Source organism: Vanellus vanellus (genome assembly GCF_965231255.1).
Source record: "Vanellus vanellus genome assembly, chromosome: 1".
NCBI classification, from domain to species: Eukaryota; Metazoa; Chordata; class Aves; order Charadriiformes; family Charadriidae; genus Vanellus; species Vanellus vanellus.
Window position 1 is genome coordinate 197,792,162 of NC_138905.1, and position 21,634 is coordinate 197,813,795.

General features: G+C 38.3%; 1 protein-coding gene across 2 annotated transcripts in view; it reads right to left on the bottom strand.

Annotated features, from left to right (window-relative positions):
- FRY (FRY microtubule binding protein) overlaps positions 1–21,634 on the bottom strand; it is a 192,352-nt gene that overhangs the window by 101,288 nt on the left and 69,430 nt on the right. For both annotated transcript variants that reach the window (XM_082498322.1, XM_082498323.1), the window contains exons 8-17: positions 20,428–20,596; positions 17,947–18,039; positions 17,754–17,852; positions 15,123–15,224; positions 10,746–10,849; positions 10,144–10,252; positions 9,122–9,208; positions 7,189–7,360; positions 5,858–5,990; positions 720–827 (exon numbers count right to left, since the gene is read on the bottom strand). In XM_082498322.1, the coding sequence (XP_082354448.1) occupies positions 720–827; positions 5,858–5,990; positions 7,189–7,360; positions 9,122–9,208; positions 10,144–10,252; positions 10,746–10,849; positions 15,123–15,224; positions 17,754–17,852; positions 17,947–18,039; positions 20,428–20,596 (1,176 nt within the window). The remainder of the gene's footprint in view (positions 1–719; positions 828–5,857; positions 5,991–7,188; positions 7,361–9,121; positions 9,209–10,143; positions 10,253–10,745; positions 10,850–15,122; positions 15,225–17,753; positions 17,853–17,946; positions 18,040–20,427; positions 20,597–21,634) is intronic.

Here is a 21,634-nt window from a genome sequence, read left to right on the forward strand (position 1 = left end):
TTGGATACTAGAACTGAAATGTAACAGACTGTACTGTACTGTACAGTAACTGTACTGACCAGTACCTGTTATCATAATTATTTGCAGTAAATCACTGATTTGACATCCTGAAACCTAAACTGTTTTAGCAGTCATATATAAGAGACTACCTTCTTCAGGGAAGTGAAGTCTACCTAGATAAATTCAATGGACCCCAAGCAGGGAGGATATGAAATTTATTTTCTGTCTTATAGTAAAAAACCATATCATTGTAATTAAAATAATCATTAGCAATTTAAAAAGTATTTGGAAAGATACCACATATAGCACACTCTGTTTTATCAGACAGACACGTAGGAATCATAAATCAAAACTAAACAGGTATCTCCACGTTTTTCCACTACACAGAAAAGGTGTTCTCTCCTGTTAATTAGAATGCTGTGATAGTTAAAAAAAGGCAACAAATGGTGAATATCATGAATAATAGTGAACATCGTGTAACCTATATACTGATGGAAAAGAGTTCTGGATGACCTATCATCTACTCTCTTATGAAATTAGGAGTCTATAATATGAACACAATGCCTATAAAAGGATGGTAGGACTTCTATGAATTATCCATTAATATCAGATTACTTTCTATAAGCATATGGTTTTGTCTAAGAAACAGTTATACATTATGAGGTTCCGTTTTTCATTCTGTTGCCCTTGAGCAGTCATTCAATGCTTCAACAGCTCACCTTGCCAGCAAGTCGATCAACTCAAGTTTTGACATTCCATCAGGAAGCAATCGAGGAATAGCAGCAACACATGTTCTGAACAGATCGATTTTTGGTTTTCTTTCACCGCTGAAAAATTAAAACAGAAATTTGACTAAGCTTAACAAGTAACTGTTTTAACTGATCCACCTACAGTTTTTCGGAAAAGGTCCGGACATAATGGTGTGCCAGAGGCTTAATAAGATCACCAGGACAGGAAGCTAGACCCTTTAAATGAAATAAGAAGGAAACATGAATAAATGTTCCCATTCAATAAATGGTTTTGGTTTTGACATTTTTCATGCATCGTATCTATACAGTGCTTGAAAAATCAATTATTACTGACTCATTTATTTCTCTCTGAGGGGAACCGTCAGATATATCAAGATGGAGTTATAATGTAGGAGAGTTCCTCCATCAAGATCAGCATTTGCATGATGCAAGTTTTGGATGAGGAAAGAGCTGGGGTGTTCCCCATCACAGTACAGCTATATTACAACAGTTGTATGAAGCAAATAGCAGATATGTAAGAAGCCCAACGAGACTGAAGATCCAGCCAGTTGCCCTCAATAGGGCACAGATCTGTGGAAATCACACACCACACATTATTACACCACAAAAGAAGCATAATTTAGAGGTAGGTATGGCCACAAAGCTTCTGTTGATCCTCACCAGAGACAGCAGCGCTTTAGCAACCCTTATCAGCTAATATATTTTAGTAGCCCCAAGGCTGCTCTAATATGTGGAATGGCTCAACTGCTTCCTAACAGCCTGGGAAAGTGGTTGAGTCTAAAGTTCAGCATGAATCAAAAACTAGGTTGGGAGTCCTTAAGTCTTCTAAAAGTAGCTCACGTTTCAGCTGCTGATTATTTTCACCAGAGATGCAGTTGCTTTCTGACTTGTTTCCAATCTTTTTTTGTAGGAATGCAGATTAAAGAAGTCCTTCAGACAGATGCAAAAATGTGGTTTTTTATTTATTACTTGATGATTGATTACAGAGAAATTACCAAAGCATAACAGCATTTCAAACTCTACAGTCTTTCCCACAATATTACTAATTATTAGCCTGTAATACGCTTTGGAGGAATCATTGAATTTTCAGAGTTGGAAGGGACCTCTAGAGATCTTCTAGTCCAACTCCCCTGCTAAAGCAGGATTGCCTAGAGCACATTACTCAGGACTGCATCCAGGCGGGTCTTGAAAATCTCCAGAGAAGGGGACTCCACAACCTCCCTGGGCAGCCTGTGCCAGTGCTCTGTCACTCTCACCGTAAAGAAGTGTTTCCGTGTATTTGAACGGAACTTCCTGTGTTCTAACTTGTGCCCATTGCCCCTCGTCCTGTCACTGGGAACCATTGAAAAGAGCCTGGCTCCATCCTCCTTCAACCCACCCTTTAGATACTTGTAAGCAGGCATAAGGTCTCCCCTCTGCCTTCTCTTCTCCAGGCTAAAGAGTCCCAGCTCTCTCAGCCTTTCCTCATAAGGCAGATGCTCCAATCCCTTAATCATCTTAGTTGCCCTTCGCTGGACTCTCTCCAGCAGTTCCCTGTCCCTCTTGAACTGGGGAGCCCAGAACTGGACACAGTATTCCAGTTGTGGCCTCACCAGTGCAGAGTAGAGGGGGAGAATGACCTCCTTCGAACTACTGGCCACACTCTTCCCTATGCAGCCCAGGATTCCATTGGCCTTTTTGGCAACAAGGGCACATTGCTTGCTCATGGATAATTTACTGCCTACTAGGACCCCCAGATCCTTCTCCTCAGAACTACTTCACAGCAGGTCCGCCCCTAACCTGTACTGGTGCTTTACATTCTTCCTCCCCAGGTGCAGGACCTTGCACTTGCAAATCAATCAAAAGAGCAAGGTCCTATTTAGGGACCCTACTATAAATGTGCATAGAAAGACTGTTCTGCTTTACTATGCTTCCGATTGAACTAGAAAAGAATGGGGGAAAAAGAGAGACACCAAGAAACATTGTAAGCTACTTAACCCCACACTGAAATTCAGTGACAAAAGGGGAAATGAACCTAGTTTTCCTGCACCCCAGCTCAATGCCCTGCTTACTACATTACTATGTCTCTCCACCCAGCAGAAGACATTGCATTTGGACACCTTACTTCTGTGTTCAGTCACAGAGAAAGCCTGAACGTAATACCATCTCACAAGTCTAAAATAAGTTTTATAGGGTAACACTGAGCTTTCACTGAAATAATAGGTACAGAAAAGGCATAAACTGACTAGGCTTACTTAATTCAAAGATTAAAGACAGCTTTTTACTGAATACCATTCTTTCTCTTGACTCCATATATACTTATCAGCTTGGAAATGTATTACATTAATAAAATAATATGATGATATGATTTTAACCTACTGACTTGAATTGTACAATGAGGAGAAACTATTTTCACAATGAATTATCTCTATCTCATTGTACTTGTATCCTGTATCCTAACAGATAGAACTTGAAGGGTGTCAGCAACTGACTTGAAAGAGAGTAAAACACAACATCTTGTCTGAGAATCGGTAATTTTATCTGCAGACAAGCCAATGGGTCTTCCTTGCTGACTTGAAGTGGAAAGTGAACTTTACAGAGTTTTCTTATTATCAGTCCACAGCAAGGGTAAACAGTTTGTGCGTTTAAAATGGAGGCAAGTAAAATAATAGTCTGAGAGGAAGCTGTTACGAAGGCAAATGACTAATTACTTGTAAATATAAAATCTGTGGGTGTTTTGTGGCTTATCAGCTGCTCAGAAGACTAGCAAGAGAAGATCCAAATCTGAAGCTAAAGTTCCCAAGTTATCTCAGCTACCAGGCACAGCAGGCGAAGTGCCTGGAAAGGGGGGCCCCAGAGGGCTCTGCAGTCATCTCTGGCTGACTCAGGATCCAACAGGACGAGCTCTGGATGAACATGCTGACAGCTGTCCTTACCTGGAAGCTTGTGTTTCCATACCAGCCGTATCAGATTTTAGCTAGGTATTGTCAGCAAAAATCTTTAAAGTACTTGCAAGAACATGTTTGTACGTTAGGAAAATAGAAGCCCTATTCTGACTAGATGTTGGAAAGTATTTATAACCAGTATTGAAATTCATAGCCCAGTGAAGGATGCAAAGGATGCTCCTTAGTCAAGATTTTAGTAAGACTCTTCAGAGTCGCATTTACTACTTCAACAATAAATGCTTAAAGGATCAGCCATTAAATACAGAAGCATGTCTAACACTGCCAAAGAAAATTCCAGAATCTGTATACTTTAAAATGTTATGACTATTCATTGCCTAGCTACTTCCCTCTGATTCTTATTTTATCTTTTATTAAAAAAATCATTATGATACTCAGTTTATACAATAACGTTAACTATATGCAAATATGAAAAAAGCCATAACTTTAAAATATAGATAAATGTAGTGTTGTATCTATATATTAAAGCCCACAAGAACTCAAAGTACATACTCTAGTGAAGCATGAAGTTCTGTGAATAAAATGATAAGCAACTACATAAAAGCTACATATTGGCTTTTCCAGTTATCATGCACAATGCAGTTTTTAAAAGGGCCATTTTAAATGCTGATAGTAACAGCAAATGATGTTTTTCATGAGTCCATATGATTTTAGATTGACTGATAATAAAGCATCCCAGATATTTTTTGGTTTTGGAAGAACAAGTAAAAATGTGTTCTAATGTGTTTTTCCTTTCAAGTACATATATTAAGTTACAACTCATTTGGATATAATGTACAACACAAGAATACTGTAATGTACATGTCTAGATCTTCCAACCCTAAAATCTTTATGTCTCTGACAAAAGTTACTACCAAGCCATAAGATTTCCTGAAATTTAAAACTCTTTTAATCCTATTTGTTCACTGCCTCTAAAAATAAACAACACTTTGGTGATGCTGAGGAACCATAGGAAGGACATTTACAGCTGAGGTTAAGTACACTTTTTATCTAAGTGCTCAAGGTTTTACTATGCAATTATCTTTTGGAAACAAAATGTGAGTTTCAAAATTCACTTTCCCTCTCGCATAAGCCTGGACACGCAAAATTATTACGAAAACTGGCTATGAGTACTGAGCAGTATACTGGGTAGTACTGTAAGAAAAATATGAAATAGCAATATTGTCATTTAATATAAATAAAGTAAAACAATGCTAAAGACTCAAAGAGCTTACAATCTTATCTAAACATTAACAGCAACAAGGGCAGAGGAATGACATTAAAACATAAAGATTCTATCAGCTGTAAAAGGTAGTTGAATTTGGCCAGTCATTGCAGTCTATCTACCACTCAAGGTATTTTTAGCAAGTTGTCTTTTTTTTTTTTTTTGAAAATATATGAAAAAAACAATCTTGAAGAGATCAAGAGATCCGTGTCCTTTTCATTACACCTCAAACTTTTTTCCAGGGGTTGTTTCTCTTGTAGCATAACCACCATGTTCACCTCTCTAACAGGAAAGATATGCAAGGTCACCTTACAGTTAGGATCTTTACAATCCACGTGTCAAATGATGTCTCTGTGTCTCTAAAGTCGACTAGATGTCCACCTCACTAGAAATCTCTCCAGGAAACTTTCATCATTAATAATTTTGGATGCGAGTGTAAAATACTGCTGTTCAACACTGCTTGAGATGTATTGGTTTGATTCTGTTCCAGCGGGGTACTGCTTAAATCCAAGACTCTTATCACAAAGTTACTTGGATTCTTAATTAAGAACTGATTTTGATTACAGGCATGAATAGTAATGGGAATTTTGAAAGATTATTATTAATAGGGATTTACAGAATTTGTTGCATTCATTTTGAAGTTCAGTGATGCAAATATACCCTGAACCAGTGTTCTGAGTGCAGGCTGACAGGTTTTCCACTCTGGGCTTTCAACTTCTACCATCTAAACATTCATAGGATTCACACGTGATTTTGGCTCCATCAAGAGCATCGGTTCAATTCCAAACACTCCAACGTGCAAAGAATTACAATCAACTTGTCATAAACAGTTTTTCAAAGTATACACTAATTAGCTAAATGTTCCTGTTTCTTGCTGTTTCTCTGATGACTCGATAGCCAGAAATAAAGTTCTGAAATTAAATCTCAATATTTTATGGCATTTACTGTTCTTTAGCACTCACGTAATCATGTCTTCAGGTTCTTTGTTGAGCATCTGTATGTTGGTTAGCATCATGCACCGCCCCACCTCCTTGTCAAGGTGTCTGAGTATGTTGTCCACAGCTTTTCTTACTTGAGAATAATATAATGACATACCTGCAACAACAGGCATTTTTGTATAAGTTGGGATATTTACAGCTATATATATATATTTTGAAAAAGAAAGCTGCTTACTCATGCTGTGCTGCATGAATTAAGAAAAATGTTTTCCCCATGAGATAGCATATTCCACTAGTAATGATATCCTGATTCTGAGACGGAATATATTGCCCTTTCCAAAAAGAATGCTATTGTATGTAAAAATAGCCCAACTGCTATATATACACACACATATTTTTCCTGGAGAAAAAATTAAAAAAACCTAGTCAAAATATGTCCCTATATGGTCAGAAGAAGCTGCACAGTTTGCCAAATTATGAAACATATTTTGTGACTTTTCATGACAAACGTAAAAGCTCTGATCCAGTAGCAAGGTTTAAAAACTACACGCAAAGAAAAAAAAAAGGAAACTGAATGAGCTCTCCTAAAACTTATTTGGTATGGAAATTAATGGCATGACATTCTATGTGAAAAACAATATTAGACACACAGCTTTACAGCAGCTGATGGACATCAAATACTTTAAAAATAAAACCCCAATTAACTTTTTTCTATATTCATCAAAGGCTAAAATTTTCATTTTCTTAATGAATTTTTATCTATTAACACTGAACAATATATTTTTCATCATCTATTCTCTAGTCAATTCTTTTCCTATTTGATAAAGACCGTGTGAACTTAGAAGTTCAAAATTACATCAATTTTCAAATCTGATAAGGTCAAAAGTTCAACAGCAGAGTAGAAGGCAAAAGAAAATATAGGAATCACCTAGCTTAATCTTAGATGTTATACATGGAAACTAGAACATTGTATCATAAAATAGTGAAGAAATTTTCAAAGCTGGTACATGTTCTGAACAAAGACACTTTCTAATAAGACAAATATCCATGAGTAAACACAGCTACTCAGCACTGAAAGAAACTAATTCTTCACTATCTGTGTACTTAACTCCCCTAGAACACAAGGTTGCTACCACTTCTGTAGCACCACTGAGGACTTTTCCTGAAAGTAATCTAAAACCCCAGTATTTGTCAAACTAAACCATATATCTCATTAGAATGCACAATAAAGTAAATGTTTACAATAAAGAAATAAATTGAATACTTAGAAATAGTGCATTATTCTGCTCAGGTATTGAACACATTTTCACATTCGTTCTCATCCAAGTTTCTATATTTTCCATTCTCTTACTGACCTATCATTTTAGCTTCCTCCTCTGTAAGAGTTTTGCTCAAATACGTTTTCTTCACTCTCAGAGTGTTTCCAGAGGGAAGGACAGCTCCCGTCACCGGCATTGGAGGTTCACCATCTTTTTGCTGCAAGCTATCAGCAATTACCAAGAAAGCTCTCAGACCAATATTCATTCTCTGTAAAGTTCAGAAGATGAATGAGTATCATAATCAAATAATCATATTCTACTCAGATTCTTAAATCACTTTGAAATTTTGAGTAAATACTTGCTGGCATTTTTTCCGTATCTCCACTACATTGACTAGTCTGATACATTTTACAAAGAATGCCCATGAAATAAATTGTGAATTCATATCGGCACGTTGACCAGCGCTCCCTCCTCTCAAAACTTTTTCGAAGTATTTTCATTATCACATTATCTCTTTATCTTCAGGACAAAACACATGGAATTGACCTTGAGTTTAGTAATACATCTTAACTGGACCTTCAGTTAAACATAAATGTCCTATGTGGTCATTATGAAAAAAGATCAATAACTGTCTTGAAAGGCCCCAGGGTTGACCATACTGTGTGAAACGTCTGGAATGGTGCTCAGCACTGAAACTGCAATGTGAAAACTCCAGAAAGATGAGGCTAAGTGACTTGAACGTCTCCAGGGAACTCACCAGAGGAAAACTTTGCATTGCAACAACTGAAAGACCAGAATGTTTCAACTTTCCAGGAACGTATTCCAAAACCTCAGAGGCTGTCCTACTTTCAGTGTCCCAGAGTTGCATTTACATAGATTATGGGTATTTTGTTAGAATGCTGAAGTCTATGTGTACATCAAAAAGTAGCCCTATTATTTCACTGTTTTCAGACCTACATTGTTGAGAAACAGTAAAATTTCAGATGTTGAATCATCAAGCAGGTAAGGACTATGTCCATTCCCTACAAGCTCGGCTTCATGCAATGCTAATACACAACGTCCTCTGCAGAACCTTCCTCAGTCGATACTGCAGGTGACTGACCCAGAACGTGGTGGGAACTGCTTGCTCAAGAATTCCGTTTCGTTTGTCTTTACTCCGTTGAAGAAAGGGCGAAAGCTGTGCTCAAAGTAAAGCTTTCCTTTTACCTCTGCTGCTTTTGACAGTAAAAAGTTTAATCTACTTTTCCAAATATTTTCTTCTATCGAATATAATTTCGGTAATGTAACTCATTCTATTTTAAAATCTTAGTGAATGACTGTTTAATACTGGAAGATTAATATGGACATATTTTATGAGATGATCACAATTGCTTTTTACTTTTCATGTGTTTATTCTTAATTTTCAAATGAAAATTTTTGCAAAATTATAAGCACATACATTATTTTCAAGAGAATTTTTCATTATTTTGCCACTTTTATTTTGATTTTTATTTTAAGTTTTTCAAATTTATAATTGCTTTCTCTAGGGGAAGCATGAGGAAGCTGACATATTATACTAATGCTAGTGGGGCTTTACCAGTCACAGTGATAAAACTTTATTAGTTTTTTCTTTTTTTTCATCTTCAGTTCTTCTGGCATCATGTCCCTTTTTCAGTAAAACTGTTTTGAAAATCGTTGAAATTGTCACTGAAAATTTATTTTTATATTAAGGTAGTTTAAGGCACTGCATAGAATAACAGCAGGGTGATACGGAGATACTGCGATCAATAGTTTTATTTATCTTTTTGCTTTGTACATTTGCACTACATCACATTTGATAATCTCCACTGAACAATCATGAGATAGGCATAAGCAGTGTGACATTTCACAGACTAAAGTCCACAGATGTATTTTACCAATAAATCAAGTTCGATATTTAGCCCATAAACTGGACAAAGGTGGATGCATTCTTAGAATGTAACCAGAAAGTAAATGTAACACAATACAATATATATTAACTCAAAAAAAAAAATGCAGATGTAAATCATACCTCAGGGTTGAGACTGAAAGCTTTTGCTGGTTTTCCAACACAAAGGAAGTCAAAGATAATTTCTTTCATTGCAAAATCTAAACGTTCCTAAAATAGTAAAAATATTGCAAATTATTAAGCTACACACTTCTGCTACTTATTTTCTTTAAGACAATAGAATGTTGAGAACCAGTTTATTCAGGATGTATTTAAATATATGGAAAAACAGATTTTCAGAAGTATGCAGAACATATTCTCAGATCTAAGCTCTCAACACTGCTGTATGTTGACAAACTCAAAAATTTGTAGCATTTAAATAGGAAATGATCCATTTTGGAAATAAAGCTTTTAATTATTTCATTTAAACTGTGGTAATTATGGTACCAACACAGTATTTTATATAAAAGGAGCCGTTCACAGATGGCACAGTTCAGGGAAGATTTTAAGCATCTGTTTAATTCATTCCTATTCAGAGACTTTAAGTATGTGCTTAAGCGCTTTGCTCAATGGGAATGTTTTCTGAATTTAAGTAATAAAAGAGACAAAACTTCCAGCACTGAAGGTTAGTTTATTTTAGCAATTCCCATTTGAACCGATGAAAACTAAACGTGTCAACTACACGCTGAACTGGTTTTCCTCTGACTTACTGCTTTAAAAGCAGTGCAACTCATTGTCCCATATAGTAGGAATGATTCAGTATCAGGACAAAATATGGCTTATTATTTTGAACTTTAGTGACAGTCAGGGTCTGTCAATAAGTGCATTTTCTGACTTGCTGGCAATACCAAAAATTGAAAAAAAATACATTTGAGTTGAAGTGAGAACATTTTTATTCACTTTCAGTGGAATGAAGTTAATCAAAACCTGTTGTTCAAAAGAAGTCTGTCCCAGCCCAATTTTAAATTGTACCACTGCCTAGATGAAAGATACTGACAATGGGGTTGCAAAAAATTCAGACAATAGAATTTTACTTATTTGTTAATTGTTGTTAGGAAAACAAGTTATTCATTAGCTGGGAAGACATATGCATGGTTCTCCCATACCTGGGCAATAAACTGTATTATCTTCACAAAGATGTTTAGGGGCATATCTCTTGGCACAACACCACGGGACCCTTTTGGAAAAAGTGTTGTAACAATAGTAATAAGTCGACTGTAAAAGAAGGGAAAAAAGCATTAGACATTGCTGGACCTTGCAGACCTTCACCTCCCATGAAGCGTAAGTTGGAAATCCTACTCCATTTAGAAAGTCTAGAATGTATTTCCTTTGAAATTAAAATGTAATAGGGTATTTTGTTCTGATCCTTTGCTACAAATTCAGTGTAATCATTTTATTTCATTAGTACATTACAACCAACAATAAAGCAGTCAATGACATGCCACTACAAAAGTATTTCTAACTTTAACCAGGCAAAGAGCGATTTTTTAGTTCTTTCAAAGCAGAAAGGCTTCATACAGTAATTTTAATAGGTGGAAGAATAACTGACAGTGCCACAAAAGGGAATATTTTGTTGTGTACAGTTGAGGTTTTTATTTCACAACAGGAATAGGTTAGATTCAAAGGAATTAATGAGAACTGCAAAAGCTCTTCACTGGCAACATCCACTCTGCAAGGGCTGATCGTCATTACAAATACAGCATCTTACCTTTGGGTAGCTGTATTGCTTTCACATTTAATTCTGATCATGTAAACCCACAGCAGTCGGTACAGAGATTCCAGTGCAACTCGAGCCATTTTTGGGTCCTTATTCTAGAGAGATATATAATGTAAGAATAAACTTCAGACACAAATTAGAAAAGAAGTTCTGCACTTAACAGATGTCAAGGTTCAGAGTTTTCACAATGACACTACAAAATATACAGCCTCACAGCTGCCCAGTACCCCACTCCCGTAGCTGCAGGATGCTTATGCATCTGAACTACCTCTCCTGGTATTACATAAATTGTTGAAAAACCCAAGTATGAAGTTAGTTAAATTAGATACATGTTACAATTTAAAATCTCTATTTGAAAACCACTTCAATGTGACTCTGAGAAGAAAACCTCATGTTCAGTTGATTCTACCAATTCAAAAGCTGTTGCCCTGTGGTGGAGACCTGGTATGAAGAACACAGCAGACAAATAAACGTACTGTACACATTCAAAAGTGAAAAGACAAAAATCTGTGGATGGTTAGGCTGGCCCAATTAACATGGTATCTGGGATCAGCTGGACTGAATTGGATTATCTGTCTGGATTGCTGTTTATTTTTGGAAACTTTTGAACTAGTACAAGGTTGTCTTTGGGTCTCTTTGGTCATACACAGTTTTCTGTTTTGGTGGCAGTTTGAAGGGCTTTCTCAGTGGGACGCAAGTATATACATTCCAATCAGATGGCTGCCTGTGTCTTGGGCCATCTGCTGAGTTAAACTTTGAAGGAGTCCAGCATACTTTGACCCGAGATACGATTTGCCTGGCCCACAGTGCAAACCTCCACGGTAAAGAGCTGAATTTTTGTCTGCAGACAAATGTTGAGTCAAAGATTAAAGACCATGGTCTGATTAAAGAAACTGCAGCCAATGCCATCACCAATTCTTGAATGTGTATTGGTGTAGGTCCTGCAAAATGGAAAGAAGACAACCTGCCGTTGATATGGGACATGGCTCCAACTTCCAACATATCATCTGCCACAAGCTTAGGAACAGGAACTCTGTCCTTGGGTTGCAATTTCCATTTAACTCCTTGACAACACATTTTATAAAATAAAGCTTTCTATGGAACAGAAGATTGGAAATCCTTTTTGTTTTTTATAGCAGCATACAATGGTTGTAGTACATTATTAGAATAAGTATTAAAAGGAATGACAAAGTTTACGTGCAGGATTTTAAAATCACAACATTTGTTACAATCAATTTGTTTATTGACCTGTTTACTTTCAACCCATTTTTCATTAGGTATCATGATATCACTCCTTGTAAATCTCAGTCCTAAGCATTTAATTTCTTCAACAGGTGATGGAGTACGTTTATCAAGTCTATTCTTACCACAAAGCTTTCAAGAAAACAGCAGACACAGTGGCTAACTGAGTTAGGGTAACGAGAGCTTGTGTGGCAAGAAATCTCTACAAGCAAAAGCCCAACTATTCCAGCAATGAGATAGTTCAGCTGCGAGGGCAGTAGAGAAGAGATGGAGGAAATAAGGGCTGAGACTGGTATCATAGGAGCTTTCCAAAAACAGTAGACCAGTTTTCTGTCAGAAACAACAAGCTGTATAGCAGAAGGAGGACTGAGAGGAGTATGATAAATGATAAAAAGCCTGAGAAACATCCAGGGAAATCATGGGCATGTCCATGGGCCTGTGATCTGTGTGAGTGCATGGTGGCTGGGTGCCCAGTACTTTGGAAAGCACATAGTGTGTCTCCCTTTGGAAAACCGAGAGGAGTCCATCACCAATTGAGCCTCTTCAGTATTTCGAGGATTTTTATCAACAAGAAAAACCCAGACAGTAATCCTATTAGGACAAGGAATATTTGACCTAATGTATCTGACACCTCCTTCACTTTCCCAACAGCAGGTATTGGTACCGGGTGTGGTTCCTTTACCACTGCTGCACTGCCCAACTCACTGTTGGGGCCGAAGAATTTGTTGAAGTTGATGTGGGTCTTTTGAACATAGGAGTAGCTGGTGACTGAGCTCTGACAGAATCTGCTCTGTTCCTTGACTGATAAGCACTGCTGGCTTTTATCTGTTGTTTTTGCTCTTCTAGAAATTTCTTTTTCAATGCCTCTGCCTCTTCTTCTGTGATTGGCGGAGGACCGACCAGACTACCAGGAGTGAGGCCCATTTTCTTTAATTTCTTCATTTCTGTTTTCCAGTAACATGGCATTAGGTCTGGCACATTCAGGCCCAAAGGATATTGTGTTGGTACCCATGGATTCATTCCTGAGATAGGCATTGTTTGACCCATTCTTGGTAAAGTAAGTTCTGCACCCTCAGCTCAAATTGTACTGGAGCCTTCACCTTGTCCCACGTAGTTTGGAGACAAGGAACTGTTGCTCCCACTGAAAAACTTTGCCTCTAAATAAAGCACAGTGCTTTGACTCTCTCCTATATAGAATTCCTGCCTTGAATAGTTTTTTGTAAATAAAGTTTAGTTAACGATAAATGTTACATCCCAAACCCAGGATACTTATTAACTTTTACACCACATTCAACAGAATAGTACGAAATGCCCTTTGGCCAGAATTCGGCTGGGGTCAAATATTCCCACATCCTGGCAGGAGTCTCCTTCATTAATTACAGAGAAAAGTTTGTTTCTGTAAGATCACAGATTTGCCAGTTTATATTAAAATAAACCCTTTTGCTTTCCCAGTGTATGCTTGACCTTAATGGTTTTGGGAAGGATATTATGTTCTATGGGTGTAGAGGCTCTTGAGAAACTGGATTCATTAGGTCATTCATGGGAGCCCACACAAGAATCTCATATACTGTCCTGGTGCGCACAACTCTCCTCCTAATGGAAGGATTTCTCCTCCTGGTTGATCTACCTCTTCCAGCTGCTTGAGTTTGGTTTGGGCTTTGAGGTGCCACTCTGACTGGTGAAGTGATTGCTTCAATGGTCAGGGCATCTCTTCCTCTGCACTGAGAAGGAGTGGCCAACCCGTTTAGCCACTTATTCAGCTACCTTATCTTCTCCTCAAACTAAAGATTGAATGTGCCACCACATTAGTCTATGAGCCCTATGAATTGAAGTATATGTCAATTAATTATAAGTGGCAAGGTGAATTCCAATTTGATTTTCAATTGGTAAGGCAGGAGCAACTTTACTTATATTTTCAAATAATTTGTCAGAAAAATCTGTATTTCCAGCTGGCTCCTCAGAGATCTTACAGCTGCAGCTACCTTTTCTAAAGCCTGTATAACCCCATAAAAATCCATAAAATTAGTTGCAATAACAACATGTTTATTTTCTGATTTTTTTGGCAAATAAAGTTCCAACATCTTCAGCAGAAGTAAGTAATTCAGGTACAGGTGGAAAGAAATCTTCGGACAGACTATGAACATTTTGAAAGAGCTATTCCAACAGTAGGCTCCACATGAAAAGAGTCAATACAAATTTTTTTCATTAAGACAGAGACAAAGTACAGCAAGAAAGGAACAGCAAGAAAGGATGTAATATATACCTTGTCGACAAGCTTGGGAATTCAACTTTTGGAGAACAGAGATTCCCTCCACAGTTTGCCTCCGAGCTGAGAAAGTGGCTGCGTGTTTTACCTGTGCTGTTTGTAGAAGCCTCGTAACCACTGGTTCATCAAATAGCAGTTTGGAGGCCCTTCATTTGAGCTAACCACTTCACTGTGCTTCTTATATTGGCCTTTTCAGGTAGGCACAGGACCACCCTTTCAGTGGATCCACATTAAGCATGGAATGGGACATGAGTTATTGTGTAAGAAAAAGGAACGTGGAGGAGTAGTAACTTTAAGTAGCACATGTGTATTGAACAGTATGTGCTGGCCAGGAACCACAGCAGATTGCAGTGGACAGTTAGTCTTAAACTTCAAAGACCCAACAAATGGTAAAGGAATAAGAATGGGTATATGGAGGAAACAACTTAGAATAGCTCGGGGTTTTTTAATGCAACTTAACAGAGTGAAACAGGCAGTGTTCTGCAACTAGTTCCATTCTCATAAAGTAATAACAAGTGCTTTGTTTGAGAATGCCTTTATGAAAAAAAAAAGCAAGTTAATACTGGGTCAGTTTTGGGATGTCACTCGAGTTAACTTTCATCAACAATCTTGCCTGTTTCACAGCTGTTTGACTCGGGCTTGGCTTGAGTTAGAGAAACAGTAGAAATTCAAACTAGGCACAAGAATACTTTGTTATTGAAAAAATCTGCACAGCTAAAGAATTTTTACTGTCGGGAATAAAATTATGAACGAAATCAGACAATACCAATAATTCAGCATGTTTGCCTAAAATGGATTTGCAACAGATCAATAGTGCATACGGAAGTTTTAATACAATATTAAAACCAGAGGATACTAACCTTGAGATTGGATAGGCAGTTGTTGAGGAAAATATGCCATCTGTTTAAAAAGAACTGCTTCTGACTGACACAAAGCAGGCATGTTACCAAAGGGTACAAAGCCTAAACAGGAAATGGATGTCGATACCGTATTATTTGCATGTCTACACAACATAAAAGTAACTTAATAGAGCTACTGTAAACTTAAAGTTCTAACTAACTCCTCCATTTTGTTCAATACAAGGTAGCCAACGTAAACACATTGTTAAGGAACCTTTCTCTAAAGCTGTTACAGATATGTGTGGTGGATGAACTAAAACCAACCAAATGCCTGCTTATAGCAGTATAATAAATCCAAAGATGGGCCACAATTTTACAGACTCACAGGGCTAATTTCTGTCAGTTAACTGAGAAACGATAGCATGGAAATAACTGAACTTTATGATAATAACAACACAACCTACAGAGACTGTTGGGACTCGTGAATGCTCACATGCCTATTACTCCTCAAAATCTGCAGTCACTATATTTACTGAGAGACACGTCAAACACCCTAAAAAACTGTGTTAAAATACAGGCAATGTCTGGATCTGCTGGTGCTTACATCTTGTGTAGTGAAAAACAAAAAGAAGCAGGGCAGAACATAGGAGTTCAAATACTGTAACCTGGTTTCTGCCAACACTTACTTTGACACTCACCTTGTAATGTTACACTAAAAAAAAATAAGCTAAAATGCAAACTGGCTTTTCTATTTCAGCAAGACTTTTCTGTTTCAGTTGTCACGTTAATATACCTAATGAGGACTTTATAGTTATCAGTCAAAAATAAGGTAACTTCATCTTAAAAACCAGTGATTCTCAAAATTCTCAAAACTTCATTCTCAGAATTAAATTTCTAGCTTCAGTCACAGCTCAAAGTATCAATACACCAAAACCCCCAGCTTCTGTTCCTGTAACATATAATATAAATTGTCTACGGCTTGGTTAGATGTAGTTTCTTGAGCAAATGGCAAATGTACATTCATTTTTATTTTTATACTCTTCATGCCCAAAATACATATGGGAGAGGATAACTGAAGTCTTCTCACGGGAGAATTTCTTACCATATTAACATTATGACTATAATAGCCGAGTACTTGACAGGATCACAGAGTTTAGTAACATCCCAAGACTGTTACGACCCATCCTAAGGAGGAGCGCTAGGAGGGCATATACAAATCATCTCCTGGAGTTTTCTAATTCACTCCGTTCACTATCAAGAGAACCTCAATGTCTTGCTCAGATGAGACACTTTTAGACAGAAAATGAGGCAAGATGAATGCCCCCATCCTGCCTGTACAGTGAGCGTACTGATTCAGAAAACACTGATCTTGGAAAGGAAGGTCCTCTGTGCACTCTAAAGAGTGTGCTTTCTTCCTGGAAGCCTGAAAATATGCACTGCAGCTATTTCTGCCAACTGTTTGCCTTTCCCCTCCTCCTCGCAATGTTTGTATTTCTAATCACACCCTCACAAGAATCTATTCTATTTTGTCACTTTTAACTATGTAGCCTCCAGTGTGGTATGTGTAGACAAGCAATCAAACACAAAGCCCCAGCTGTGCAATCCTTTCTCAAGCGCGTAGTATTGACTTTGGCAAGTACGGCCACCAGTTTGGGGAAGTTCTATTTAGTGTAAAAACTGTACAGCAAAGCTCTTACCCTGCTGCAGTTTCAATAATGTTTTATTAACTCGGCAGAGTGGAACAGAGCCACACAAACACAAGCAGAGTGAAATCAGAAATCCATCCAAAGACTCCCACTAATTCAAACTGGCTCAGGACTGCGCCCCAAAGGATGCTCCGACTCTCCCCTGGGACTGGTGTAACGGTGGCAGAGAGCTCAAGCACACGCCTGCAGTCTTCCCAGCAGATTCACTAGCGCTAGTGACCAGCATTTGCCGAAAGCGCTGAGAACAGGGAAGTCTTTTTGACTTTCCCATAGAGTGAGGGAGGATGAACGACAACTTTCTTTACTTAAAAGGTCCAAGACTTCAAAATGGATTAGCTAATGCTGCAGTGCTGACGTGTGCTGACCCAGTTGGAGGGACAGACTGCTTAAGGCGGCCAGCGTCAAACTGACTCAAATCTTCATTTAATTCAGATCAACTCATGCTTCCAAAAATACACTGCAGTGCCACTGTTCATCTCACAAGAAAAAAATGAAATAGGGAGCTGCACGGTAGCCAAGTTACGCATTTAAAAGGGCATGTGTTATACATTGTTTTTGTTCCTACAATGTATTATTTAAGCCCCGTGAAAGAGTTGTTCCCACATGCCTCATTTGTTCTCGCTTGACAAGAAGTGAACTCTATTCTTTCTCTTCTCCTCCTAATGTTTACACATAACAAGTGTGAGAAAACCTAACCGTTTAATAATCGCAGACCCATAAGCTGAAAACATCTGCTTGATTCATACTGATTTTGACCATATTCTGAATAAAACAAACACGGTTATTTTCTGCAAACACGATAACATTCCCTGCAAATAGAAATGTATTGGTTATAAAGCCTAATGCAGAAAAAAGTTTTGCAACCAATTCTGGGAATTTCCCAAGAGTCTTGCTCAGAGATATTTCTGACAAAGAGTTTTAGCCTCTGCTACTTAGGGTTACTGACCAACGAGTGCTTCTTTCGTGAGGAAAGTTCAAGTGTTGTATCATACAGGCTTTCAACAAAGTTCCTCAGACAGGGGACATTCACTTCATTTTTAACAGCCTGAAAGAAAATTTCATGTTAATAAAACACTATTTCACAAGCTGTTTGATCTAATTTCAAGAAATTATGCAAACAACCTGAAAAATAAACTCACAGCAGCTACGGGGACAAGAATTTCAACAAACAGTCCTGCCAGTGCATGCTTGATATCTTTGTCTTTAACTTCAAGGAAATAATGTGCACATTCCTAAAACAAAACAAAACAAGAAACATAAATTGCATATCAGCTGGAATAGAGACCTCTGAATGTTTGCTGAATGCACATGAAGTGTCAGTGACTATTTTTATCTTGCAAATCCCACAGAAAACATTTGTCTATTAACTTCCAAATCTGCATTTTGCAGCAAGCACAAAAGCAGGACATAAGTCAAGATCGAGGATCTGTTGCTCCAGCCATGATAATCCACAAACTCTCCACTGATTCCAGCTGTGCCTGGTGGTGTTCTGGGCATGGAAAAGGATTTGGACTTAGGGCCTGACCTGCCTTCCCTGTGCGTACCTTCAGGAGCAGGAGTAACAGCCCACGTGGACTGCTTTACACAACGCTCTGGGAGGAGAAAAGGAACATTTTTCCCTGGTAAGATACTCCAAGGGAAGGAACAATCTTAGTAAATATTTTGGATAAATTTCACTGCTAGGATCCACTGCAGATTAAGGGTCTATACAGAACTGTGCTATGTGAGGGAAGACACCTGTGGAGCAAACCACCACAATTTCCAGCCTGCAACGGGGGACTGAGACAGAAAGTTAAAATGTACTTTTGTCCTAAACATGCAGCAAGCTGCTATCCAGACAGCTGTGCTGCTCAGGAAGTGAGGGAGGGGAGATAAGCATCCACCCACTCTTGTGTTTCTGTACGACTTCTCTGAGGACGACAAATCACGTTGCTCCACTTACTTCTTCCTCTCTGGGTCCAAGGCCCAAACAGCCACTGACATCGCAAGGATGTTCCCCACTGACCTTTTTTCCTGCGCATGCGTGCAGAGCAATTTACACGTTAGACCATGCATAATTTTCCCTGGCTGCAATCAGGATTCTACACCACATGGCTTCAGTCACTGGCCATTTCTGCTACACGGCTGAAGCCCCTGTGCAAAGAGCCTTCCCGGGCTGCTTCTGCACTCCGTGGTGGAAGACTGGCTTTCCTGGAGTTTGCTCCTGAGATTAGCTCACCATTTGGAAGTGTCCAGCTCTACTAGAGCAGAGCTGGTGTGACAGGGCTTGTAGCTGAGGCACTGAATGTAGACACTCTAACAGTCAAATCGCCTGTAAAATCGAACTGTAAGTGTATTTCACCAAACTGAGCGAAACTGGTTTTCTCACAGTGTATCTTATGATGCACTGTAGTATATATAAGAGTTAATTTGGTGCCGAGATACTGTAGTCATGAGCGCAGTAGAGACCATTTGCATCCAAATTTTGAGTCTACTCTACAGGAGCTTTACCACTGATTTCAATACCAGTGAACACTGGATCCCAGCAGTGCTGTGCCATAAAGCTGTGTCACAAAGTCATTCACTCGTACAGTTATGTGCGCTGAACACACACTACTTTGGTATCTCGCCAGCTCTGGATAACTTATATTAAGTCAACACATACTAAGATATGTTCATATAATGAAGCGTAAGGTAAGAAGAAAAATTAGCTGTTTCTGTGTTGTTAAATATGTTTTAAATATGTTGTTAAATATGGTTCAAAAACACATTACAAAATTGAAATAGAATGTGATTCCTGTTCAGGACTTAGAGAAATGACTCTGTGTGTCTGTACAAATGTGTATTTTTATTCCAATGTCAAATCCTAATTTGTGGGCATCTAACATTGATTTTTTACTCTGTTGACACCATATGAGATGATCTTTATGTGGAGGCTTACATAAAATGTGTATTTTACTGGATGACTGGCTACAACCCGTGTATCCATGAGGGTGATCCCAAAAGAAAATGAGGATAAAAAGGTTCAGCTAAATAAATCTTTCCTTTTACAAACAGTGTAATCTGTTAATTTAAAGCATTCATGATAGTCAAACTATGCTCTGTACTAGTGGCTCTCAAACCAGGTGGGTACAGAATGCACCCTACAAGAAGGGGGGTGAGGGTGGGGTGGAAGGAGACAACACATCCAAGGGAAATCCCATCCAGCTTTTGCCTTAATTCTTTGTCTCTTCCTCTCTGTTTTTGTCCACCAGAAGTTACTCTCCCCTCTGGCAACTATGTCAAGGGTGGAAGGCTCACTTTGGAGGCAGTGAGCAGCTAGGGAAGACATAGCTAGGCAGGGTCATAGGGCAAGGAACAGCTGGCAGGGTGGAAGGTCTGGGGTCTACAGAACCAAAACTCTTTTTGTTGGAGGGTGAGATCTAGGGACTAGGGATATAAGGCTGATGGAAAGTTGGTACGGAATGATACAATCCAGAGAATGGAGACTGGAATGCTGAGGTACAGAACAAACAGAAAGTGGTTGCACAAACATTTATGTGGGAATGACGTGGAAAATCTCTTGCAATATTACAGGAAAGAAGAAGGGAAGCCCATTCTAAAAGGTCTGGGCACCAGAGTTATATACTTAGGAATTTTACCTGCATAAACTGAAGAGAAGCTTCAAAGTCCTCCACAGGATACATCTTAATGCGAAAGAATTTCATTCCCATTATAAGACTGATAATGCTTTGAACTACATACGGGCTTTGTTCTTTATGCCGTAACTCTTTTAACTCTGCCATGAACTTCTTCTTTACAGCAGGAAATCTATGAATTCACATTGGTTAGTTACAAAAAAAAGTATAGAGTCATATTTGAAGTGTATTATTAGGTATAAAAATGGGGAAAAATCTAAAGAAGATTCAACCTCAGTTGTAAAATACCATTTCGGTCAGTATGTGAAGAGATTTCTTTTTGTTATGTTTTCTTTCACTTCTGAAAAACTCAGAAAAGACAACAAAGCGTACAGCCTGATCTTAGTCTCCTTGGATAACCACATCTTTCCAATTATTTTCTTACCACGCCTCTCTTTTGCATAAGAGCTAACAATATCAGTAGAATAACCCCCTCACGTGTTTTTAAAAAATCCAAGATGAAAGATAGTTTTCTTGCAAGTACATGCAATGTTTTCAGAAGAAAATGCTTAAATGATAACCATGAAAATATTCGGTTAGGCTATTCCTCCCTTCAGGTTTTTTCTAATAATCATTAAAGTAACACTTAAGCTTTAATTACAACAATTTAGGATGATGTGGTCTGTGACCATTTTTGATCTTATTCATGCGTCTATTGGAGGTGTCTTTTGAGACACTCTGTCCATAAAAATAACACAGGTGTAACATGTAACAAGTTGTTGTTATCGCCTCTGATAAGGAACATGGGAGAGCTGAAAAAAATAGGCTGGCAGGAAGAAGCCCTTCAGTGGTAGCAACGTTTTAGCAAGGCCCTTCAGAACTGGAGAAGAAAAACAGTATTTATGGAGAACAGATATATCTTGTCTTAGACAGTCAGCTCGAAGCTTCGGATCCAGAGGTCAATTCCCCTTTTGCCTTTGACCCGGCCAGTTTAGAAGTCCAGCTAAGGCCTTAGCCGAAGTCTCTCAAAGTCATATGATTTCCAGAAATTCAAACTGGTTTGCCTACATCAAGCTAAAAAAATAAGTTCAGTTAAGTGGATTGGTCTTACAGAGCAGACTCGCTCTCAGCAACACCAAGAAGTCAGGAGACAGAGATCACTGACACGGATCTATATTGGGGCAGTAAATTTTGCTCTTCTGCTTAGTTTGTGTGGTAAGTGTATGATGAG